At 44.5% G+C, this 26444-nt stretch overlaps 1 protein-coding gene across 1 annotated transcript; it reads right to left on the bottom strand.

Moving 5' to 3' along the window:
• Positions 1-8363: 8363 nt before the first annotated feature.
• Positions 8364-25763, bottom strand: LOC124061310 (zinc finger homeobox protein 3-like). The gene is made up of 11 exons (XM_046392984.1): positions 25435-25763; positions 21247-22960; positions 20626-21164; positions 20280-20493; positions 19511-19618; positions 19234-19370; positions 18972-19082; positions 17291-17453; positions 12340-17132; positions 11526-12194; positions 8364-11390 (listed from the first exon to the last, which is right to left on the bottom strand). Exons 2-11 carry the CDS (start codon positions 22922-22924, stop codon positions 11274-11276), a joined length of 8529 nt encoding a protein of 2842 aa, XP_046248940.1. The 5' UTR covers positions 22925-22960; positions 25435-25763; the 3' UTR covers positions 8364-11273.
• Positions 25764-26444: the final 681 nt, after the last annotated feature.

The following is a 26444-nucleotide window of genomic DNA, read 5'->3' as shown; positions in this document are numbered from 1 at the left end:
GAAATAATAAACATGATTACAACGTATGTTTTTGTCATATGTTTCATTCTTACTCTCCATCCACATTATAGTCATTCCAAATCATACATCCCAACTAAAATTTGTCATGATATGGTTCCCCACAAACTAAATCCAATCAATCAGGGATTGCTGAGATTAAAAAAAATGCTGATGGACATCTCTCTCTTAAGATAACCACTCTATTATTTTTACATGGCCTTCATCTTGACAGGAACTGGTTCTTCTACAAGTGCGTGCTGTGATGGTAGGTGAAAAAACAAAGCTAAGAAACAGTGTACCCAGCAGTGTATTTGTAATCATGTCTGTATTCACTCTGTAGAGGGGTTGCTAAGTATTAATAAGTAATAGCATTTTTTTGTTGCTGTTTTTTTGTTAATGAGACCATGCATAAGAGTTTGAACATGCACAGCGGGGAACCATAATTTGTAACACTTGTGGAGCAGACTCTAAAACGCTTTGTGTAGTTGAAAAGCATAATGCTGTAAGGCTTTTTTTTTCAAGGTAACATATTCTCAAGTTTTCATCCAAAATGTGACTCGAGGCTTCATGTACAAGGACATATTGTCTCAATTAATCATGCTTTTATTTGAGAAATAGAGCGTATGAAGGGAAGAAGTGTTGAGAGCTGTGGTATGTGGCGAGAGCAAGACAGAAAGAGAGCGAGGGAGAGAGAGAGAGAACGAGATTGAGAGAGAGAGAGAATCAATAGTGTTTAGACAGAGAAGTGGAGTGTAAGTGTGTGATCAATAGAGAGCAGAGAGGAGAGATTAGCTGCTTTTCTCTCTCAAACTAACACTGACAAATTGGTGAATTGGTGTATCGGCCCTTGGGCTAAACGGATTGACCTGCTGTTTCCATGTTCCACCATGTACTGTCAATAAAGATCTGTGTTCATTGTGGCTCTCAGTGAGGAGAGTGAATGAAGCACCGGAAAAGAGAAAAGGGGAAAGGAAGGAAGGGAAATAGAGAGGTAGAGAGGGGGTAAAGCAAAGTGCAGCTCGAGTGCCCAAGAAGCCTCGATTCACCATCAAAATCCCACACCTTTGCCTCATTAACACATACGTGCACTCACATGTGCATCCTCGTGCACATTGTTATAAAACCATAATAACGTCTCCAGGAAAATTAATGGAACGACAGATTAAAAACTAAGTGAGGAGAAACGGGCCACTGGTGTAGCTATTTGCAACTCATAAATCATTCTGACACACCCACGCGCATGTAGACACATACATAGACACACACATACACACACACACACGTACTGTAATTAACCACAGGCTATTTACTCTCTCCTGCTGTAAATTAGACATGCAGACACAGTTATTACATTAGGGGGATCTGCCATGCAGAATACTAACAGGAGGAGGAGGGGGACACTGGTGCATACAACAAACTGCTCATACAAACATAAACACACATATACACGTACACAAGAAAGAGGGTATGGAAGAATCATAGACTGACGGGAGTGAAAATGAAGCTGCAGCACAGAGAATAGGGGCCCCCAGCTCTTTGTTCCCTGCTGCATTTCATTATCTGAAACGCCAGCCAACACACACGACACACACACACACAAAACGCACCTCCCCCTTCCCTAAAGCTGTCTGCCTCCACTCCATGCACACAGCACAAAAAAAAAGCCGAGAAAATAGAGATACTGCGTCAGTGCCATTCACCGGCATCTGGACTCGGTCATGACATGCATGTCTGCATGGTCATCTGCTCCAAACGGAAACACTTCACTTCAGCCTGCACTGGCAGAAAGCGCTTTCCCATAAATTCTATTTTAAGCAGAATAATAAGAGATAAGGACTTGATTAAAGCAGGTATTGATACTCTGTCTTCAGTAGCTTGTCTCCATTTAGTTCATCTAAAGTTTTTCTTTTTTTCCCCCTGGCAGTCCACCTCCTTCTGTTTGTGTGTGTGTGTGTGTCCTCTGGTTCCCCCTACCTTCCTCACCCCTCTCTGTCCCTCTGTTTTCCCACGGTGATCGATAGCTCATTACAATCATTGACTGCGGCTCATCAGCACCTGTTAAGGTCTGGAGAGACAGAGAGATGGTGCATGTGCATCAGGTTGTGTATGCATGTGTGTTGTGTGATGCAAGCCTACTGATAAATAGAAAAGAATGGTCTGGAATGAATCAGAAATGAAGTTTGATATTTCAATGATTATTTTCTGATTCACATTCATCGCCGCGGGTATCTAGTTTGTCGCCGCTTTATGGTCCGTGGTCTCAGGGAACGTCTTATTATGCAACACACGTGGGTACCATGGTTTGTTGCTATGGTGATTGGCAAGGGAGCCAGAGTATTATAGGTGTTTATCCTAGACAGGAGCAAGGCTACTCTCCATCTATCAGGACACGCTTCAATTTACCACACAGTTTGGACCACACATTAAGATCAACACAGTCACAGAGGGACAGAGGGAGAACACAGCATACCACACAGTCAAGTGTAGCTGTGATTTAGTGGAAAGATTATTCAGCATTCATATTCCTAGAAGAAAGACCTTGTTCAAACACACGGCTGTTGGTTTAATGCGTCACTGCAGGGTTTGTTTTTGGAGAGGACAGGCTGTGAGCAGAAAGAAGCAAACAGAGAAAAAGAGAGAGAGAGATGCTGAGAGACTGTTAGAAACTACAGACTATGGTTATAGGCAAGGAGAAATGTGTAAAAAACACAGAATAAAAGAGATAATAGTGAGACCCCAAGAAATCCCTGTTGGATTCATTCACAGGATGTGGTCTAAGAAAAGAGGAGAATTGGCGTAAGAGTGTGAAGTTTTAAGGAAAGGGAATATAAATAGAGTGAATACAATGGAGGACTGAAAAGAGAACAAGTCTCTCAGCCCATGCATAAATTACACACACCATTTACATATTCATTATGTTTTGTGTACTAATGAGTATTTGCTGAATACCCCTACCACTACTGACAGCTTTTGTGCGACACAAGAGATTTTAAAGAGGAGAAGAAAAAAGGGAAAACAAGGGAGGAAGGGTCATGTTAGAAAAGTGCTTGAAGTCAATGGTACATGATCGATTTTACTGGAAATCACTTCAATCATATTGCTGTATAGTGCGTGCTTGAACAAGCACCACCTGCACAAAGCTGTTAGAGAATGAAGCACACATGATGGGGGTTGGTGAAAGTTAATTAAAACAACACAAGCTTTCTCCAAACTCAGGGCTCTCTCCGTCTTTCTCCTCTTGTCTCGGTGGAATACTAAGTGCCACGGTAATTACCTACCAGGCAGTCACTCAGAGCATTCCTTCAGGTGCCAAAAAAAGTCTACCAAACGACAACAAATACGAAAGATTTGCGACATGCAGCGAAGAAATAAAAAGTTGTATATATGTCAATTGAGTAATGTGTCTTATATACAGTATTTGAAACACACAATGATTCTGAAAGTGAATGAATGGAATGAGAGAAAGAGAGAGGGACGGAAATGTAGAGACGGGGGAAGGGCAACGGAGAGATGAGCTACAAATGAGAGCGATGGCGGTGGCAGGTTGGCACAGTGCCATCCAGTCAGGACTTGAGCGGGGGCGGGCATGGGCATGGGCAAAGGGGCGAAGAGAATAAGAATGGAAGTGGAAGAGAAACAGACCTCCATACTACTACCATGGTGCCACCTTGGCACAGGCACAATGGGGCGAAAACGAAGAGCAGAATGGGCAGAGAAGAGGGAGATAGAAAATACCAGAGGAAAGCAGTGGATGGAAGTGAGCAAGATGCCAGCAGACAGAGGATGACTCAGATGTCGATTAATGAAAGGAAGCGTAAGGATGTTGAATAGAGCAATGGATGATACCACGAAACTGTGAGGCGTAACTCCGTCATGACTGTTGATCGTACGAAGAAAAATGTCGGTGGAAAATCCTGCATTCTATCCATTTTCTGACTTTTCTTTCTCTCGATGCCAGCCACTGCGTGCCAACCGGCGGGCACCGTGTGAGCCTGCAGTCATGGCATAACCGAAGCAATCATGACGGTTGGCGGAGAACTGTCTTAGTCGAAGACAAGGAAACTCACCTCTGAGGATTTGCTGCTAATCACCGTTTGTTTGCTTGGACAAAGCTAAGAAGAGGTGCCCAGGCAACGGTTGCCAGCGATTCTGTGATGGCATGTTTTCAGGGGCAGCGAGGGCAAGGGGAGGAAGATGGCACGCTGCCAAGTCAACATAACACACACATTTGCAAACAGAAACCTCCATACGGTGAGCAGAACATTTTGGATGCCTTAAATGTTTTGGCGAAGGCATCCCCTCAAGGGAGAGACCAGAAACAGAGATGGCACCATGCCAGGCGCAAACTGGGAGGCATTCAAGGGCGCCAACAGAAGCTGTACAAAAGCGTAGTACGTGCGTACACAAAATAGTACCAGAAGGTTGGAACCAGAACCACAGATGCAACTTGGGTGGGAGTATGGGACAGAAACCATTTCCTCAATGCCAACTATACTCAGTGCCAGCAGTTCCACAGGAAGGAAGCTGTTGCCCATTACAAAGAAATCAGACAAGGGAGTGTACCGTTCCACTGTGGAGAGGAAGAGAAAAGGAATAACGAGCAAAATGAATAAAGGATATAGAAGAAGAAAAAAACAGGGAATATTGTGCTTAACGAAGAACAGTGGGAGTGGGTGGACAAGGATGATGAAGAGCCTCTTTCCTGCACATGCACACCTGGGATGTTCTTAAAGGGATATCCCCTCAGACTGCTGTGTGTGTGAGAGGGAGGGATGTGTTGGCATCATCTCCAGGGTGTCAAGCTGTGTTTCTGTATTGCCAGTCAGGGAGGGTGCAGCAGTCGTCAGGGGCGGGCAACTGTCTGGGCATCTCATCTGCAGCTAATTAACAGCCACACACTAATTCTAACAGCCGATCATAATTAGCGATTTAATCGCTCGTCAACGTTTTTCTCCCCCCTTAAATTGTGCCTCCTATTTGGACACGTGCGGATAAGCTAAGGAACGCTGGATCCCCCCTCCCCACCTCCTCGTCCTTCTTTCCTTCATCCTTGGCTCCAGACTCCAGTGGGATCTTAATTAAGCCTGGGCTTCATTATGCAAATGGAGTACAATAAACGACAGCAGAGGTGGAGCTGGATCCAGACTGAAACGGAATGGTGGGAGGGGAGTACTGGAAGTGGAAAATGGATGGAAAATGTTGCCAAGATTGTCCATTTGATGTTCTGATGTTATAGTAACTGAAGATTGTTGTAACATGTATGTCTTCTGTGTACCACATGAGGTGTGAGAACCAACATTTTGCACTGTGATGCTCCATCTCTGCTGCCACTGGAAAAACTTCTCTGAAATAACACTGGATACGCAGAATGTCATCTCTCACAAAGCAAATTCATAAGGGAATGATGACAATGAACCTCTTAATATCACCAGTTGGCTGTTGTCGCGGATACGAGAGAAGATGGTAGAGATAGGGAGAGAGAAAGGAGGCAGACAGAAACAGTGACAGTGGCAGCAGCATGGCAGCTAATGTCATCTCAGTTTAATCATCGCATGGGATCATGGGGTTCATGAAAATTCATTTGCATATCATTAAATGGAGAGAGGTTATTTTGTGCGGGCAGCCAAAATGGGATTGGATGAAGGAAGGAAAAAAAGGCAAATGGAGGTGCTCGTTATTAAACAGCAATGTTTTATAGTCCGCCAGCCGATTCATTTAATTTGGGCGTAATTAAAATGTGTCAGACTCAATCAATCATTCCAACAGGGATGCTATCAATGTTTCAGTCTGAAAAAAGACTAATCAGTTGATATGTAGTCGGACACTTTCCAATAACAGTCTAAGTGCTTTAGTTTACTCTGAGCTTGACCCATCCTCTCTTTTCTCCAATTTATCTGGAGGAGTGTATCAAAACATCCATTGTGACTTCTGTGTATTGTGTCAAGACATGTCAATGTCTGACAGGTGGGGATGCCACCCTTAAAAGGATAACTCACACTGTCTTTTTGACCTTAGCAGTAAGCTGTCAGGAGTGTGTATGTATGTGCGTGCATACGTGCATTTCTCATTTGCATAAGTGATGTAATTAGACCACCCTTTCACATGCAGATCAGTTTGACAACATGGCAATCATTCCATGTAACGCACACACACACACACACACACACACACGACAACACACGCTTACTGCCGTGACCACCACCATATCATGGGGAGTCTGTTGTCTGTGAGCAGAGAGTGTAAAGATTAACATAATCCAGCTAATAAGTGTGAGTAATATTCACACAGTGACGCGTGGCGTAGACACTGTCCTGCTGATGCGTATTTGTATCTCATTATACATGTAAAGTACTGAAGGGGGACCAATGGGGGGGTGCCAGTGTAGATGGGGGATGGTGAAGGGTCACAAAAAAGTGTGCCTGAATGTAGAGACCCCAACAAATAACAATAGGCAGCAGTATCTTTATAAAGTCATACTATCCAGACTCTCTGCAGAGGTCTGCAGAGTGTTATACTGTAATATACAGACAGATTACAAAGGGTGCCTCATAACTAGGATGCTGGAGCTCAGCATAGTCTTTCTAATGTTTCTTCAAAATCAGGGAGACAATTTCACTCATTTTTCTGTTCGCTTACAATACTAAGAAGGCACGGAGTGTCAGTTTTTGCAGCAGAATGTAGGAATTATAAATAGAGTGTATTTGCGCTTGCAGGCTAGCTCTGCCACATGATTGATTAGGATGGTGTGACGACCATTAAAAAGTCATTTAAAAGATGGATAGGGACCACATTTCCAAATAAAAACCACTTTATACCTGATGAAGTGCTGAACAAACTCTCCTTCAGAGACATTTACTGATTACTCTCTGTGTACGAGTAAGTGTAATGCGGGAAACATCCATGTATTGTGGGTAACTCTTCATTAGCTATAGATGATACCAACGCAATCTTCAGGACACAGACGGGCAGTGGGCAGTGTTGTTCACGTTGTTAAAACTAAAATGAGATCATAATTTTAAGATAAAAAGAAGCAGCATGGTGGTTAATTTGGTCGGAGCTGTGATCTATCAGTTTGCCACAAACAGGCACAAACGCTGACTGAAATGTATCTGATAGCACAGCGTTGCTTCAACTGAAGCTTTTTCCAAAGAAGCAAGAGCTGTGTCTAAACGCACGAATGTATTTCAGCTCTGTCTCTTTAACTCGGTGCTCCACCACAGCAGCAGCATGATTTGGGATTCATGCATAAACATGAGCTGGCCTTTCAGCTCTCTCCTCACATAACCAATCTAAATCTAAATGAGCCCCCACTACAGATACACCAGCAGGCAATGACATTACACCCCCCCACCCCCAGCCCAACCCCCTTCTCTACCCTACTACCCCCAGCGACACATATACACCAGCAGGCAATAATTTCACGCCATCCCTCAAAGCCCCCCTCTCCACCTCCTCTGCACACACACTCGTACCCCTTTTTGCCGCAACCCCACCAGCTGCACAGTACTCATTTGATTAAGAGGGGGAGGACAGGGAGAAGGAGAAATGGTGGGGGATCACTTTATCAGGAAGGCTTTCTAAGATGGCTATCATGAGCTACGAAGCTATCTGAAGTCCTCTTCTGTGTTTACTTTGCTATTGTTCTCCACACGCATCTGTTTGTCTCTTCCCTGCAACCTCAGTCAGAACTATTTCTCATATGTTTCCTCTGCTGTTGCATTTATGTATAATGGTTAAATGAATGGCTTGCTGCTAGAGAAAAAGGAACATATGCCAGTTTGTGCTTGAGACTGAATGAGCAATGCATTCTTGTATTGTACTTTCTCCTGTCTGGCAAGTTGTCTCATCAACCACTGGAAAGTTTTACTCAACAAAAGAACAAAATAATAAAATCTGTTCTACCAAGCTACACTTTGGTCTTTGAAACGTTGCATATGAAAATCTGCATGTCCTAAATGTGCTGTAGTGTGCAATTTTCCTCCCCTCTCTCCCAGAGTCATAAAACACATTATCATCAGGAGCAGCAGCAGAAGCAGCAGTGTAATTCATCCGAGGTCGTTAATATTCATCATATCATTTAGTCACAAAGGAAACTCATCTGGCTGAATGTCACAGATGTAATTAATGAAGTGACCCCAGAGGTCACGGCTCCATTCACCAAACACCTTCCACACACTGCTGTGTTACACACACAGACACACACACACACCATTGTACATCACAAGCTTTCCTGTCAGACACACACTACCACCACCCAACATACAACCTGGAATATGAAATATAACAGGCCGACACCCTCGCATACCACAACAATCACAAAATGGCTTCTCTCAGACCAAAGGGATGAGACCAGAGCATGCACCAAAGCAGACTTTATTTAGCTCAGTGGAGTATGGGAAGGGAAAGGAAGAGAAACACACACCAGTAGGGAAGAAGGGGAGGGAGAGTATAGAGACACACTAAACCACTGGAGCAGGACATAAGGACAGGTGCACATCACAGGTATCTTTTTGGTCATCACTATGGCAACAACATATCCAGAAAAAAAAAGAAATGAATAGTTTTACCTACAGTAAGGATAAGAGTCCCTTCACCATAGAGGACCCCAATATGTACATCTTACAGTCACTAAGATCAAGAGAATACGAGAGAAACAAAATTTAACATAATCAGTATACAAAAACTGCCTTTGTGGTATTTGGAATGCACATTTCTGTACAGAAGAAAGCTCATTGGTATTGTCGTAAACATTGGTTAGTTTAAGAACAAAACATGACAGAGTTAGTCAGTCCACATCCTTTGGAAAATTGGCTGTGATATCAGTCTGAATTCAGCAAAGCTGTTTTGGCTGGACAAATGGACTACAGACATTGCAGCACAGAAAGACTGACAACATACCAGTGGAAGGTCTGGGGCTGAACTCCTTCAAATAGCTATGCAGTATCTCCATGTGAGAGGTTAATGCCCCAGGTAGGTTTCTTTGAAACTGGAAGCTTGAAAAAATATTTCTGGTATTATGAAAGCTATTTTAATCTTCTGAGTAGGGGTAATTAATAGGATACTGACAAACAAACCTGATGGAATTGAGCCCCACATATCCATTTTGTTTTCAATAGAATAAGAGAGGAGCAGTCTATCAACAGCATCACAGGTATCATTACAGCTTGTAGTCATTAAAGCCTAGTGGTAAAGCGATCAGAGCATGCATCTTTCTACAGTATCGTTAGAAACTACAGTACATTAGCAGCAAACTGGACATCCTTAAGGGCTGGAGTTCAACACTATGGTAGAAAAAAAGAAAAATAAACTGCAACATTTCTTAAGAGAAGTAAAACTCTTTAACCGCTATATTACAGACTGCCATGGCTCTAGTTTGGGGTTTTGGTTACAGTCTCCAGTGTGCTTATGAGAGGCAGAAAACAGTAGCTTAGATATAGGGACTCCTTCCTTCTTTAAAAACAGTAATACATCGTCAAGTAAACAGTAGCGCTTATTTTTGTAGGTCATACGGTTAAAGTATTATCACGTCTTTGGATTTTTGTCTTAAAGCATTAATTATTGTTTAGTTATTATTGTTATATTATCATTATTACAGTTAGAATAAGGACTGGTTGCAAATGAACACGGGAATATAGGTAGAGAGCTAAACAGGAAAGTAGGTGGGGAGAAAGAAAGAAGAAAAATAAATTAAGTGTACAAAAATAACATCAATAACATCCAAAGTTCTTCTCAGCTTTGCGCAGTAGCTCCCTATCTGTAAGTGGAAAAGGGAGCTGTGTCTCAATCATCCAATGAAGTCTTGAGTCAACCATACAAAAGCTAAATACTGTACATTTACCCCTCACACTATTAAACACTTTAGTTTCAATAAGGTTTTTGTAACAATCTATTACTCACAGGTGAAAAGCTCAGATCTTTGAAATACAGAGATGGTTTGTAGATATTTTTTAATACTCAGTCCAAGGTTGAACCATGCCTTTTCTGTTTTATAAACAGAAAAGTACAGTATTAAGATCACATTTGAAGTGGAGCCATGTTGAGCTGTTGACCTGAGCATAGAAAGCTTTACAATTATCACATAACATTGGTCAGCCATTGGTATATTCAATTAGAACGGAAAGGCAGTAAGTCACCTCGCCTGAACATATCAAAGCTGTCATAATCTTTTCATAATCATGACACTATTATATCGAAGCAAGACAGTTTATCTCAATCCATAAGATTTATATTAAGAAACTATTACTAAACACACACAATGTAAATTTGAGTTTGGTTAAAGTTTTCATATACAGTATAATGGTTGAGTGCTATAAAAAATAGTTTGCCCTGACAGGACAAACTGACCTTTTCGCTCTGTGCTATTTGCGCTGTTATCCTCTAAAGGAACACAGAAGGAGTACATGTACAACAGAAGACTCATCATTGGCTTGTGGAGGGTGAAGCTGCACCATATCAGTCTATTGGTACTCGGCTTACCTATGCCGGTTGCAGATATCACCCTTTTACCGTACAGACGTCAGCTCTGCAGTTTGTCACTGAAAACAAACGTGTTGAAACTAAATCCACAGACATGTAAAATTTTGGTTACGAGCTTTGGAATTCTGAGTCAGTCTTTACAAAAGCTCTATGCGAATACCTCAGTCTATTTCAACGATATTTTTATGTTTTTTTTTTCATAATCTTCTTCCACAGTTAACTGCTTTGTTTTTCTTCAAGTTTATCTCTTGGAGCTCTCTATTTACACTAAAATCTCTTTGACAATTTGTTCTCCAGCCTCTTGCAGACTGGCACTACATGCTACACAGCTAGTCATCTAGCACTGTCTGGTGGAGGGCCCATTGTGAGTCTGTCATGCAGACTGAGAGGTAGACTGCAGGTCTAGCTGGGCAGTGAGGTCACATACTTGGAGAATGCTCTTTGGCCTCTGTGGCATCTGGTTGGTTTTTATCAAGGTGGTGTTTGGTTGTAGTAAGGTGTCTGACAGAACAGGGAGAGGAGCTCTTTTCAACATGAAAGTTTAGACCAGGAAAGAGAGTTTAAAAACAATAAGAAAAGAGGAAAGCTGTGGTAAAGAGGACTTGGTTTGGGCTCTTTCCATTTTTCAGTTGAGAGAGTTTGTCTTTGGGCCACTGTGGCTCTGAATCTTTGGGGTGTTCAGGTTACAGGTTTGGCAGCAAAGTGGACAGGTTATATTTTTAGAGGTTGACTGCAGTGCAGGAGAGGTTTTGGGGAGAATGTTGTATTAGGACGCAAAGGAACTGTAGTCTGCCTCTTTAAGCTCTGTCTCTCTCCCCTGCCCCTGCGGACAGCTCTGCCTGCTCCCTCTCTGCAGAGTCAGAGCTCAGACTCCTGGCCCTCTTCTCCTTGGCTCTGGCATTCTGGAACCACACCTGCAAAAAAATATTTGTATGAATAATTTTTTTTAACTATTACTATTGTTTTAATAAGTGTATTATTGTTTTAATACATTTAGATAAAACTGCATTGTATTACTTTATTACTTATGAATATTTGAGAAGATTTACCTGTACCACGCGGTGAGGCAGTCCCAACTCCTGGCCCAGTGCCTCACACTCATGACGGTTGGGGGTACGGTGGCTCCTGTAGAAGTCTCTCAGCTGGAGTACCTGGAAGTGGCTCATCTGTGTCCTTTGGCGCTGTTGATGATGATGGTGGTGCTGCTGCAGAGTCTGTGTCTCACCCCAATCTGAGCTTGGACCCCCAGATCCCTCAGGACTAGGAGAAGCTTGGTCAGCCATACTGCGGCACTCCTCATATGGGTATTCCTCATCATCCTCGTCATAGTCATCATCCTCCTCTGGGTTGTTCAGATCTGTGGCTGAAGACAAAGTGGCCACAGGTGCCTTCACAGTTGCCTCTTTGTTGCTGTTGACATAGCCTTGTTTTGGGATGGGGTTGGAGGAGATAGATGGGCCTGGCCTGTCCATGGCAGATGGCATAGCCATGCCAGTCTGCGCACCGGAACCACTGCTCATGGATAAGTTAAAGCCTGCTCTTTCAGCCTCCGCCCAGTGGCGTGACCTCACATGGGCATCAAGAGCACTTTTAACCTTGAAGAGCGCCCTGCAGAATGGGCAGCGCAGGTGGTTGAAACCCAAGCTGAAACTGGATCCTGGACCCATTGAGCGAAACTGTCCTTTTCTCTCTCTGGCTCGTGTATTCTGAAACCAGACCTGTGAAGGAAAGGGCCAGGATGTTTTAAAATTCAAAATACTCAAAAGCATTACATCATTTTCTATGCCTGTCTTTCTCTCTCTCTCTCTCTCTCAAAACATAACATTCACATATATCCAAACACAACAAACATCCCTGAAGTACCTGAACCACACGTCTTGTGAGGCCTACATCACGTGCGATGCTTTCCAGGACTCCTCTGGTGGGGTTAGAATCCAAGCTGTAACGCTGATACAACACTTCAAGTTGTTCTGGGGTAATTGTGGTTCTCTGACGCTTATCCCTTCTGTGCTCCTCTTCAACCTCTCTACTGCCCCTTTGAATCTCAAAACTGGTCTCTGACATAAGCTTTGAATTCTGCTTCATTGGTGTCAAGGAACTTTGAGAGAGGCTGGTGAGGGCATTACTTGAGTGGTCAGAGAGTGTGTTCTTAATTTGTATGCTGTTTAAATGTGAAATCATGGGATGTGTGGGAGTAGTGTGTATCTGGGACATGGCGCCTGAAAGCATTTGGCTGGCCATCAGGGTGTGGTTGGGATGGAGCATCATATAAGGCATGGTTCGGTCTGTGAAGCCAGAGTGGAGAAACTGGACCTGGGTCTGAGCTGCCAGGACATGTCTGGTCTGATGCTCCTGCCACAGCTGGAATGAAGGCAAGGACATTGGACATAGACTGCACTGGAACTGAGACTGGGTTTGGGGTTGGAGCTGGTTTTTTGACTGGACTTCACTGGATAGGCCTTGGGTGGCATCAGGCAGCAGAGTGTGGCCTGTTTCTGTGTCTGGACCAGCAAGAAGGTTGGGTGATGTATCAGCAGGTCTTTCAACAGCTTTATCAGAAGGAGAGCTATATGTACGGCCATGACTAGAATGAGCCATGGGCAGGGTGGGGGGTTTTGTTTTTTGTGAAGATGAGGAAGAGGAAGGCTGTGTTCTTTCTGAAGTACTTTCTGGCTGCAGTTTGGGCTCAGGTTGTGGAGACAATCCTTGTTTCACTGCTTGAACAATTTCCTGATGCTGGATGTCTGCATTTGAAATTTCCTTCTGAGTTTGAGCAAGGGCTGGGCTCTTGCTAGCCACAGGAGAGATTTTTTGATCTTCCTGTGTCCTGGTAACAGATGTTGGTTCACCTTTGGCTGTTGGATTCTCAGTGTCTGTGCAGTGAGAGGAAGAATCAAGGACAGGCGAGTCAGGGTTGGTGTAATACTCATAAGTCAGATCCATGGAGTTTTCATTCTGAGATTCAGCCTGTCCTTCATCCCCATAGCAGTTATCCCCATTATCATCACTATTTTTATAGCAGCCGTTTCTCTGTGTGTGAATGTTGTCAAGCTGGTTCTTTTCTTCTAATCCATCTTCTATTCCTCGGTCTTGATTTTTGCGGGCTCTCTGTCTAGCATTTTGGAACCATACCACAATTACTCTGTTAGGGAGAGACAGTAGAGCAGATAACCTGTCATATTCTTCCTCTCTGGGGTAGGGAGTGGCCTCAAACACACCCTGCAGGGTCTCAAGCTGCTGCTCTGTGAAGCGTGTTCGGGAAGAGCGTCGGCCCCTATGAGGCTCTCCTCTCTCGAGGTCTGTTGTCTGGAGGGAGGTTTTGGTTGAAAGGCCTGGGGACAGTGAACAAGAGGAAAGTGTCTGAGGCTGGTTTTGTTCGACTTCCTCACTGGACTCCTCCAGTGATATGATTGGGGGATTATTAAAATTGTAAGGGGAATCCTTGTCTCGCTGGCGCTCTTTAAACAGGGTATTGCGGAACCAGTGTTTGATAACTTTGTGTGGCAGACCAGACAGACCAGACATCTTGTTAATCTCTTCGTCACTGGGGAGGCAGTTAATATCAAAGTGTTTCCTCAGAATAGCCAGTTGTTCCTCAGAAATTCGTGTTCGGGTTCTCTTAAGCTGTTGTTCAAGTATTGTTGGGTTGACTTGGGGTTGTTGTCCTGTTTGGATAGGGCTGGCTTGAGATGGTTGAGCCAGCAGCGCATGATTGAGCTGTGAAGGCTGGCCTTGCAAAGCTGGGCTGAGCTGGGATTGCTGGGCTAGCAAAGCAGGACTAAGCTGTGGCTGTTTTCCTAGCAGTGCTGGGTTGAGTTGAGATTGATAGAGTTTTGCCAGTTCAGGGTTCACACTTGAGTCTAACCAAGGTTGGGGCTGGAGAGCCACAGACTGCATCACAACTGGAGGGAGGAGAGGTAGCTCCATGGGAAAAGGAAGGGGGGGTAGGGGAAGCTTGGGTAAAGTCAATGGGGGCAAAGGAAGCTGGGGCAAAGGGAGAGGAAGCATAGGTATTTTAGGTAAGGGAAGAGGTATGGACTTAGCTGGGGATGTGGCTTGAGAAGGAACTGTGGCAGATGTGCTTGGGATGGGTTCCTCTTGTTGTAAAATATCTTGAGGTTGGGAAGGAGGAGGAGGTGCAGGAGCATTTGGTGTTAGGTCTGTAGCTGGACTGCATGTTTTGGTTATGGGGTCTAAAACTGAAGATATAGATGAAGTTGCAAGGGTTTTAACTTGAGGCTTAACTGTTTCCAGTGGTAGTTCTGTTTCTGAGGATGGGGCTGGGGCTGCAGCTTGGGGACAAGCATTAGAAGTGTCCCCGGATTTAGGCTGTGTGAGGGGGTACATCTGGTCATACTGCAGCCTGTATTCTCTGGAAAACCTCTCAAGCGCAGCAGTGGGAAACAGGATCCTGTGAATGTACTCCTTGTGGCTTTTTAAAATCAGCGCATCTGAAAAAAACTTTCCGCAGTCCCTACATTTTTCTCCTTTTCCACAGCATTTTTTCTCTTTGTTTGCTAACTGCTCATCTTTGTTCTGCATCTTCTCTTCTGTCTCTCCATTGCTGTCTGTTCCTTTGTTGTTGTCTTTATAGCCTTCCATCTTTCCATCCTGTAATTCATTAAACTCATCTCTTTCTTCATCTGAGCACATCTCCATCTTGTTGATGTCAGAGCCCTCTTGTTTATCTGGCATCATATGAGTTGATATCTGTTGCTGATGTCTGTGTCTACTTTGTATATACTGCAGTGCCAACTCATAGCCATAACTTTGTAACAAGGCTCTAAGAGGCTCCCCATTCACAGCAGCATAGGGCACTCTGGGAGGAGGACACTGAAATCCAATTAGGTTAAATGATGAGGAACCTGTTTCCTCCTTCTGACTGTCATTTTTAATAGTAGGAACAAGCATTTCTTCTTTTTCTTCCTCAAGACTAGAATGGCTGTGATCTCTTTCTGTCTGACTGATGGAGGATCCACTGCAGCCTGCTTCAACCTTGGCTTCACACTGCACCGGATCCTTTGGCTGGACAGCAGCTGAGTTTGAATTTTCCCTCTGTTGTTTTGTTTTGTTGTTTTGTTTCTCATCTATTTGGGGCTGAGACTCCCTTTTAGCTTCTGCCTTAACTTGTTCTTTTGGGGTGGAGTTTGCAGATACTAACTGACTAAGTTCTGAGCTCTTAACTGCTAACTCTGGGTTGAGCTTCACGTCCCCTGACAGGTAAAAAGGCAGAAGAAGTTGCTGCTGCAGAGAGAGCAGGTTTTCTGGTGTCAAGGGGAATTGCTGTTTAAGGAGACTCTCTGGCCCTAAAGGAAGATGCTGGATCAACTGGGACTGGAGCAGAGCTGTGTGTTGCTGTAACTGAGCTTGGGCCTGTGCCTGAGCCTGGGCTAACTGCTGCTGTTGTATTAGCATTAGCTGGTTTCTTGATGCGAGAAGATCTGCCACTCTCTTTTTAGTCTGCTGGCTGTCAGTTAGGTTAGAGAGGGTTGGCTGGGCCTCAGCTGCTAAGCCCAAAAGCGAGGAGGTTGAAGAATTCACCACATCGGACCTCTTGGTGAAAGGGAAACTCTTGGATGTTTCTTCTCTGGTGGTAGCAGTCGGAGTGGCAGTAGTGGGGACTGACACAGGAGCAGCTACACTACATGCTGAGGTCTGTGGAGCTGTGTTCTGGGCAGCACGAGCTCTAGTCTGATGAAGCACAGAGCGAAGATGTATGTCCAGTGTGGAGCTCTGGCTATAGCCCACTCCACACAATCGGCAGCGGTATGGCCTAGGATCTGGGCCACGGGGAGCCTCAGGTGCAGCAACGCCTGTGCCGGAGTCCTGCAGGGCTCTTCTCGCTCGGTGGAGATGAGACACAGAGTTATAGTGGACCAGAAGAATGGTTTTCTGAGTAAAAGATTCTGAGCATATGGTGCACTTATAGGGCCTGGTTGGATCAAGATAGCGGTCCATTGTGGGGTTAGAGGTCTTTTTGACAATAGAGCTGGAACTAGGCTCTGATATGATCTCTTCATGTGACCCTTTCTCTAGCTCAGTTAAATCCTCTTCATCTCTATCAACTTCACCAACAATGTCCTTCTCTTTAAATTGTACTTCTTCTTTTTGCTCCTCCATTCCCTCCATGCCTATTGCTTCTTCCTCTATCTCTTCATCCTCACCCTCTCCTGCTTCTTGACCCACTTGAGGTGACAAACTAAAATCCTGTTGAACTGAACTCTTATTATGCTCCATGTATTGTGCAGTATGGGGCGGTAATAGTGTGTTCTGCCCCTGTATGTTGTCCAGCTGTGAGTGTGTGTTTTGCATGTGTCTCTGCAGGGCCTCCTGACTGCGACATTGCCTAGAACAGAGGGGGCACTCTGTCGCCGCCCTCATGGCATGGTACTGCCAGTGCAGCTGGAGCTTCTCCTGAGTGGGGAACGCCAGGCTGCACCTGCTGCAACGGAACCGGTAACCATGGCGATCAGAAAGGGGAGGGGGATCGCTGGGTGGGGAGGTGGGCGGGGAAGAGTGGGGGATCTGAGTCGGGGACTGAGGAGCCAGTCTGCCATTGGAAGGGTGAGTGGTGTTCTCTTCTAGGGGTGGGGTGAGTAGAGCTGTGACATCTTTGGGTGCGGCTACATCTCCTTCAGTGTTGTCCACTGAAATGCCTGAAAAAACACATAAAAACAGTGATTGTGAATTTAAAATTATTTTACAATGACATTTGGCTAATAAGATGATGTTTTGAACAAATGATTGTGAAATGGTTTAATTCTTTAATTCATATCCACATCTGGTCAGTTTTTTTCATGTATTTTATACAAACCTTTGTTTTTCTGTGAATCAGCAGGGGCAACAGAATCAGCAGTATGGCAACAATTTGCATTGTTATTCTTGGTGTTTTTGTTTTTCTGAGTATCATCTGTGTGCAACTCTGTCTGTGGGTCCATCTGTGGTGGAAGCTGCGGTTGCTCCATGGAAAGTGTGACCTGGAGCACAAAAAAAAGTGATAGTCTGTCACTTTCAGTCTTTTTTGTTTTTTATTGCATGCTAGCTGTTTTATTAATTCAGACTAAAGAAAAATGGGATATTACCATATTTTCTTAATCCAACATTATGAATAAAACATGTTTAATTGTACAGCATAAATGCAAGAAAATATCAAGATGTACAAATATAGTGTCTGCACACCCCTTCCTAATATCATAAAACATTAAAGTGTGAATCCGTAAGTGCATTGTTACATCCTGCACCTGCCTTCACAGCAGTATAGATGGCAAAGCACATCAATTTGGTAATAAGTGTATATGGTTGAAATATGTGGGTCTGCCCTTCAGCTCCAACGACACCCTCCAACATGCCTCAAGGGTTTAATAAAACTTTACTGAGCTGAATAATGAATTTATTTAAAATCATTCTTCATAGAGAAAACCTCCATCTCTACAGCTTCAAGCACTGAGAGCAAATACTTTATCTATGCAAGCAGCTAGCTACCCTAAGGAAAGGATGGACAACTAAAGATGAGATTTACATGACAAGAGTTTTTCCTACATAACAGCTTCATAAGAGAGAAAGAGAGGGACAACCACACAGACACACACATACACACTGCAGAGAAAACTGAAGGTCAGGCTTAATCTAGAGAGCGTAATTGGAAAGCAAGGTACATAATGGCCATCATCACCTCAGTCTGAATTAATGAACCTCAATTACTATCAGAGAGAGTGAGGGAGGGGTAGGAGGGAGGACGATGGTGATGGTGGTGGTGGTGGTGATGGTGGTGGTGATGGGGGGGTTATGAAAAAGAGAAGGAGCAGGAAGAGGGAGGGAGGAAGTATGGGGCAATGAACAAAAAAAACTGCTTCAGAGAGTGAGAGAGAGAGAGAGTGAGTGAGGGAGGGGTAACGCATAAGAAATTGAGAGAGAGCTTGGGAGAGACAGAAAGGGAGGGGCAGAAACAGAGATTGCTGAATAGGAATGATAGGAGTAGCTTGAGGGGGGAGAAAAGGACAGCAAAGGGGAGAAAGGGTGAAAAGCAGTCAGTCAAGTGGAGGCGAAGAGCGCAAGAGACAAAGGCCACTTAGCATACGGGCCAGGGAGATGGAGGATGGTGATGTGGATAGATGACCAGTCTTTGTTAGTTGGAGAGACACAGTAAAAAGCATGGGGGCCCCTTTTTAGCTTGACTGCACTTCTGGTAATAGAGGGCTACTTAAACATGCATTATAGAAAGGCTGGCTTTTCCCTCACTCACTCAGTCTCTTCCACTCTAAAAGACGCGCATACACATACACATACACACAGAAAGCACGGCTGCATCAAAGATGATAGCGGGGAGCTACTTAAACATGCATTAAAAAAAAGCGCCGCCTTTCTCTCTGGTGCCTTCTTAATGGAATTGTCTCCCTACATTTCACTCTCCCCCATCCCCCATCACTTTGCTTTCTCATTTTCTTTTGCTTCCTGACGAACGCAAATATAACAAACATACACGTGCATACACTTACTGTGCTGATGAGCTTGTCTACACAGTCCTGAGCCACACTGTGCACATGTCTAAGATGCTGTTGAAGATGTATGTATGGGAGCGTAACCTGGCACAAAGGGCACTGGACAGTCTAAAAGAGTACACAGGGAAAAAAGGAAACGAGAGAAGTGAAGAGAAACTGCCGGGTATTCTAATCTAGTACTGCAATTGTTGCATATATTATTACATTTTATATTCACATGGACATACTTAAATTATTAAAGCGTAGGTCCACTACTCACCTGCTGGTTCTCATTTTGCTGGTGTATTCTGGGGCGTTTGGTTGAGATGGAGTTTTCCATCTCCCCACATCCAGAGGATGGGCGTTTAACTGGGGGAAAGGACTCTCGACTTTCTCTTTCCTCCCCCTTGGTTTCTCCTACAAGGGAAAAAATTATATTAAAATGGATATAAATTGATGTTTACTGTGTAAGTAATTTATTATCATGTAACTGTTTGTGTTAACTATAAAATGTTTTAGACCATGCTGAATTACATTGCATGTAGAAGCAGCCGTACCTGTCTCCTCAGAAATCTGCTTTGCCCCCAAGTTACATGAGTCTTTGGTTGTGTCCAGAGGACCAGTGGTGGTCTCAATGGAGGTTTCCATATCCTCACTGAGCTCTCCTGGGTGACGACAAGACAAATAATTATGCTATACAAATGTTGTGTTTTATATAATATGTTCTCACAAACTATCGGGCTAATTGCAGTTTATATTATTCTCTAGATAGCATCCTTCAAAAAAGACCAATGTCTTCTGACCACACTTCATTCTTCTTGCTTGCCTCCATACACTATTGATCAAGTATTGATTCTCCATTAGATTCTCCTCAGAGGTGGAGTAGAGGTAATATGGACTTACAACACATCAGTTCACCTCGATAAGTCTTAATCTGCACATTGACAAATCACAGGATACTTTTAATTCACCACTGAAGTGTTGAACTACTCATTTTGGGTGTCCTTGCCAGCTTTATAGACAATCTAAAATCAGTATTTTATTTGAACAGACTGCAGACTAGTGACTAGCCTCCACCTCCCCCATTCTTGTAGAGGGGGATCTGTATTGGTCCATTGATTAGCAGGTGCTAGTTAGCTGTTGTCAGGGGTTATTGGGGATATAACAAGGATGAGTATTGACTAATCAATTTACTTCATCAATATCTCAACAACTGCCATTACTCATTATCTCACTCTTTTCATCTTAATCCTCTTTCTGTACCTCAGATGCCAGCAGGCACACACAACATGAATTCAAAAACACCCATACAGTTCATATTCTCACCTGTGTCACCACCAGGGCTTTTCCTGATGGTAAAAATGGCCGCCAGCTCCTCTCCGCCCATTGGCTGCAGCTGCAGTAGCCCTTCCCTCTGTTGATGCGTTGGGGTTTGACTGTGTTTCAGTACTTGGAGTTTAGAAGAGGAGGAGTGGTTGCATAGGAGACAATGGAACAGCCACGAACCTCCATCAACCTCACCATCATACTGCTGCAGGAACTGCAAATAACGAGGCACAAAAGAGACAAAAAAAAAAATTACTGTGGTTGGACAAAATCTAAATCTAATCTGATTATCACAAAGCTGCTTGCAGGTCCAAAAAAAAGGAATTATTATTGAAAGTTTACTGACTCTGTAAACCCGGACGCCGGCCTCGTGGTGGGAATTGAGGGAATGTCCTCGTAGCTTCTCCAAACTGCTGGTCACGTAGTCACACAGGTTGCACCTCAGCTGAACAGGGTTACCCTTAGCAATGAGGGCGGCCCCCTCCTGACCCCTGTCACCACCTTCCTGTAGGTGAGCAGCTAGCTGGTATCGGGTGCGATGTCTGTCAGTCTGGCAGTGCAAAGAGAAGTTAGCCCTCAGTGGGGTTGTGTATCCACACAGCCTGCAGTGGCAGCCACCAGCGACCAGGGAGCACCACTCAGACTGGGGCAGAGAGCGAGGGGTGTTCAGGTGCTGCTCCACAGACTCTAAGCTGTCGGATGAGAAGCAGGAGCAGACAAGGCATTGAAACACGCCCTGGGAGAGGGGCGAAGTGGGGGACAGACATGAGGCTGGAGGGGGAGAGGGAGAAGGGGAGGGAGAAGGAGTCAGTGTAGACCCCAGGGAGACTGGCTGTTCTGTGACTTGCTGACTGGTCAATCTCATGTTGAGGGAGAGCTCGGCGCCTAAAACACAGAGAGAATCCCTGTAAGAATGTGCACGTTTTTCTATGTTGGATTACAGCGAGAGATGTGATGCATTACTCACCTGTGTTTTGTAGGTGTTTAAGCTGCGGGGCCAGACTCCTGCAGTGAGACAGATAGTAACCTCTCTGGAGCCGTAACATGTTATGCGTGTGTTTCTCGCTGGTGGTGTGTATGCGCAGATTGCGGGCAATGCTGGTCTCATAGTCGCACACATCACACCGCCACCGCTTACAATGAGAGTGAGAGTGTGCAGGTGGTGTGAGCTTAGTGGGCTGGGTGGTGGGCGTAGGAATAGAGAGTGGAAGCTTGTATGTTGGCTCATCCACTGTGTGACCATTGGAGGAGCTGCTGCTGTTGGTAATGTGAGAAGTGTGCATGTGACCATTTGCGTGTCCCCCATTTTGAACATTATTAAGGTGTTTATCCGACTGCATGTGTATGCTGAGGTTGCCTTTCGATGAGGTAGCATAGTCACACACCTCACAGCGGTAGGGCTTGTAGCCACAGGCGTATGTTTCACCGCGAGCCAAGCGAGGATGGGGTTTTCCCGAACTGCAGTATCCACACACATCTCGTGTTGCACCACCACAAACACACTTTCCCCCAGAGGCGCCACACACACACTGGCCTCCGGTCTCTGGATGTTTCTCTTTCATGTGTACTTGCAGTGTATGCTGTGACTTATAGTGCCAGTTACACTTGGGGCATTTCAGCGTTTTGCAGGAATTACGTGAGTGCATTATGGTCATGTGACTAGTCAGTGAATTAGGAGAGAGGTCTTGGTTGAGGTTTTTAAGGACAGCTTCTTTCTGTTCTCCTTCTTTGTCTCTCTCATCATCCACCTCTGTGTCTAGCTGGCTGTCATTTGGTTCTGGAGCTTTGGCACCATCTCCATTCGAAATGGAAGAGTGAGGAACCCCTGCCGGCCCATCATCCTCAGCAGGTGTACTGGCCAGCTCTGTACCTGCCACTGGAAAAGCCAGAGTAGACTGCTGGGATTTAAAGCTCTGAGGAAACCCAGAAATCCAGCCCTGATCTCCCTTAATGTCTTTTACCTCTGTCTCGCTCAGCAGGGCAGAAGAGGAGGACGGACAAATGAAGTGCTTTGGAGAGGTGGAAAGAAAAGGGGAGGACTTTGGAGAGTTGGAAGGAGTGGGGGAGGGCTTTGGAGAAGCGGCTATTTTGCTGTCGAGTATGCCACTGGCCTTTGCAGTGCTGGAAGAAGAGCTGTGCTGGCTCTGTTGAGGTAATAAAGAACATTTGGATTTGGTTTGGCTTTGGTTTGAGATGGCCTCCTCCTCTTCCTTCTCCTCCTCTCCGCCTCTGCTGCTTAGGGCTGCTGGGAGGCCCCCTGTAACTGACGCCTCTCCCACACCTACGTGCACCTCCCCTTCTTCCTTCCACTGCCTTGACAAATATCCCTCCCCGAAGTCTTCCTTTTTCCCCTGCTTTTGACACACTCCATTTTCCAGTGAATGTCGGCCTCCTTCTTTCTGCTCACCTCCGTGGGTCTCTTCTCTAGCCTGGGACCCCTCTGCGCCCTCCTCCTGCTGCTGCTGCTGAGGCAGGGTCGGGGGCTCTTTGGCAGGGGCCATGGCTGAGGTATGAGAGGATGACCCCTGCTCAGGAATGACCGCCAGGGTCAGGAGAGGAAGAGATAAAGCCTGGGGACTGAGGTCAGCATCTCTTTCCTCTCCTCCCCCTCCATCCCCTCCTCCTCCTCCCTCACCGCTGTCCATACCAGAGGCTACAGCTGCCACGCATTACTACCCCACCTGTATGTTTCAGATAAAGAGAAAGAGGGGGCAGGACAGACAGAGATTGGAGAAAAGTGAAGGGAAAAAAGAAGGGAAAAAATGAAATAAATGAGTCATGTAAATAGCATTGCATAACAGTGGAGGTCATTGATTACAGTCCCTGGATAGCATCTGTTCAATACTGCCTTCACAGTGCGCAATACAGAGGCTGGTTACTCAGGGGTTAGTGTGAGCCCTTAATGGGAAAATCAATAGCATGAACGCTAAACTAGGTAGAGGAATGCGGGTACAGGCAACGCAGGAGGTCTATAATATTCCTCAGGGGATAGGATTAAATAAAGAACTGAACGCTTCTGAGCTAAAGGGCTTCCACTAAATTGCCACATTTAGATAAAAGCGGATAAAAGAACAGTTTTTAAAGCCGGTGAATCCACCTCTACATCTTTTGTTGTGAATTAGCACAGAGATATTAAGTGAGGAAACGGGGTCTCTGTTTGGCACGAGCCATTTTGTAAACACACACAGTGCAAAAATACTGGAAACAATATAATAAACACCTGTGTCTCCGTTAGTCTAAAATACAACAAATACCTGTGTGAAGCTTTGTTAAGATCTCAGTTTAGTGTTGATTAAAATCTCCGGTCATTTTTTGAAGCAATAGTTTGTAGTGTTGCAGTGTATTGTATGTGTGTGATATTGTGTTTACCTTCCTACAAAAACACTCATGCACATAAACACTAAAACAACGATGTGTATAAAATAATGAACGCCTTTTTGTAATAAACTAAAACTTCATGTATCATGCATTTATAGTCAATAAAGTGTAAAATTTTTAAGCTAAGTTGCATATTTTAACTGTGCATTCACTTGGCTTTATTAAAAAGATAAATTTTAATGAAACCAGCCAAGAGCTGTGGCATTTTATTGTATGCTTATCTGACCATAAACAGATTTATGGATTTAAACATCATTAAAATTTTCAAAAAAAAAAAAAAAGAACGTTTCACGGTGATTTGGAATCACAAATATTATCATGCATCCCGACAGGCTTCAAAAAAAAAAAAAAAAAAATGATGAGAAGAAGAAATCGGGTTTCTCCTCCTCTTGTGTTTCTGACTGACAGATGGATGCCAGATGAGACAGATACATCTCTCTTAGTCTGTGTGTGTGTGTGTGTGTGTGTGTGTGTATGTGTGTGTGCCACAATCTCATTACTGACCTTTTTTAATCAAGGACAGACCTTAATGTACCCTTTCACCTTCTCATTCGACCAACCAACCCCCTCCTCCTCCTCCTTAAACACCCTCTCTCTCCTTCTGTCTCCTGTAGCCACCCCCTCTCTGCACCTTGAAGATATATGGCTCATATCGGCACTCTGATAGTGCTTTAATGTACTGTGTTTATGTCACAGGCCACAGACCCTTGCCCACTGCAGCTGTCCACTGTCCCACTGGATAGCACTGAGGGGCTGAGCCTGCCTGCCCGCCTGCCTGCCAGCAGTTGAGAACAGTCTCTAATCTGATAAAGATTTTCATTTACACTGCAATCAATAACCTGGGTCTATCGGCAATGTAACTATTTATATAAACATTCCTGGCTCTCTATCGATCACAAGTGCGGGAAACCATCATTTAACAACGTGTGTGTGTGTGTGTGTGTGTGTACATCTATGTGTGCTAATGTGTGTACATCCTGTTGTTCACTGCAAACTCATTCTGATAATGTCAGTTAAACACACACACCAAACACCTGAAATATAACATGCATATACAGCAGAAAATATCAATACACAGGACATCTTTGTTATTAGGTGTATTATGTCCAGAAAGACCAACAAAAGTGTGTTGCCTGAATCTCTATCTTGGTGGCTGGTGGTGTGTGTGCGTGTGTGTGTGTGCGTGCGTGTGTGTTTTAAGAACAGAGAGAAAGGGGAGACAGGGGTGTGAGGAGAAGAGAGAGAAAGAGACATAGAGAAGAGTTGCGTGGCTATACTTTAGGAAAATGCGTTCTGTTTGTCATTATAGGACCTGGACAATAACGTCTGCACATGGACAAATACTGTTTTGTATGCATGAGGATACACTGGAGCACAGACAGCCTACACCAGTCTCAAGGTAATAGCACTAAGGTGTATTGTACATTATTCTGGGAGCGTTACTACGGGGGCTGTTGCAGAATACCGGACGGGCAGCGACTTTAAGTTGACTCCCCGTCTCGGTCTGTGTTGTCAAGCCACTGACCAACACTGAGCCTCCAGACTACTTCAGCAGCCTTTGTTTACAATGGATCGGACCGTATCACGCTCCGTTTCAGCTAAACCAAGACTGATCGCTTTCGCTATCCAGTAACAGGTGACTCAGTGCACAAAGCAGATCAACAAAAGCTTGATTTGTTCGAATTACAGGCTGTACTGACCAAACACCCCCACCTCCCCTTAGCCGGATTGCTTCCTCCCAGGTCCCTTCAGTATCGTAAACAAATGGTAGACTTACATTTCTGCAGCAGCTCTGGTACAAAGCTCCGTACGCTGAATGTGTAGTAGTCCAGAAAACAACCGTATAGAGAGCCCACTCATTCCTTATGAATGATCCTCTGCGTTTTTACGGAGCCAGGAGGGAAAAAATGGGGAGAGGGAGAGAGCAGCGGGGTCCAAGTTGTTACCAAACAACAGTGTAATTAAAGCTACATATAGGCTGTAGTAAACAGAAGATGGGGGACGGAGGGGTTTGTGCGAGCTCCAGAGGTAGAATGAGTTCTGATCACTGTGGGGGGAAAAACACTTGGCTCTTTATTCCTGCTAATTAGTTTCCTTCAAAAAATGGCTGAGATTACGCCCAGTGCGCATGTGCGTAATTGCGCAGACACCGCTAATTAGCCCGTTTGGATCAATAGGATTCCGCGAGAGAGAGAGAAGCAGAGGGAGAGGGAGGGAGGGAGGGAAGGAGGGAGGGGGGAGAGGCTACAGGGGACGCAGAAAGAAGACAAGGAGAAGAAGAAAATGTTTAAAAGTACCAAAAATTACGATTGAAACGTTGAATTTTAATGACAGGTATGAGTGAGGAATTCCAATAATGTGTTTTAGATAGACATTCACCCAAATCGCGGCTGATCGAAAATGTATGACAAACAATATTGCAGAAAAAATCTCTAGTTACACAAAAAAAGACGTAAAAAATGCCATAAAGTAGAAAAATGTCAGAATTGCCTGAATGCTGACCAAAACCAGACACATTTAATCCCAAAAGCCTTTTAACAGGAATATTGTGACGACAAAAAAATTGGCCACAAATGCGACACTATCATCGTGGTTTACTGTGGAGGAGTGCAGGCACACTGCAAGGCCCTAGAGGATTGTTTTAGGAATATTATATTGATACTTTGTTTGAGATTAGACGCTCAAATGTAGGCGTTAAGAACAGGACTTCAATCGCTTTTTTTAAATACAATATTTGAATTTCTGTTATAGCCCACTTGCTTTGGAAAAGTTGTAGCCTATAATCGC

The sequence above is a fragment of the Scatophagus argus genome, chromosome 7 (genome assembly GCF_020382885.2).
Source record: "Scatophagus argus isolate fScaArg1 chromosome 7, fScaArg1.pri, whole genome shotgun sequence".
Classification (NCBI taxonomy): Eukaryota; Metazoa; Chordata; class Actinopteri; family Scatophagidae; genus Scatophagus; species Scatophagus argus.
The sequence above is the reverse complement of the archived record's forward strand: the minus strand, read 5'-3'. Positions and strand labels throughout refer to the sequence as shown.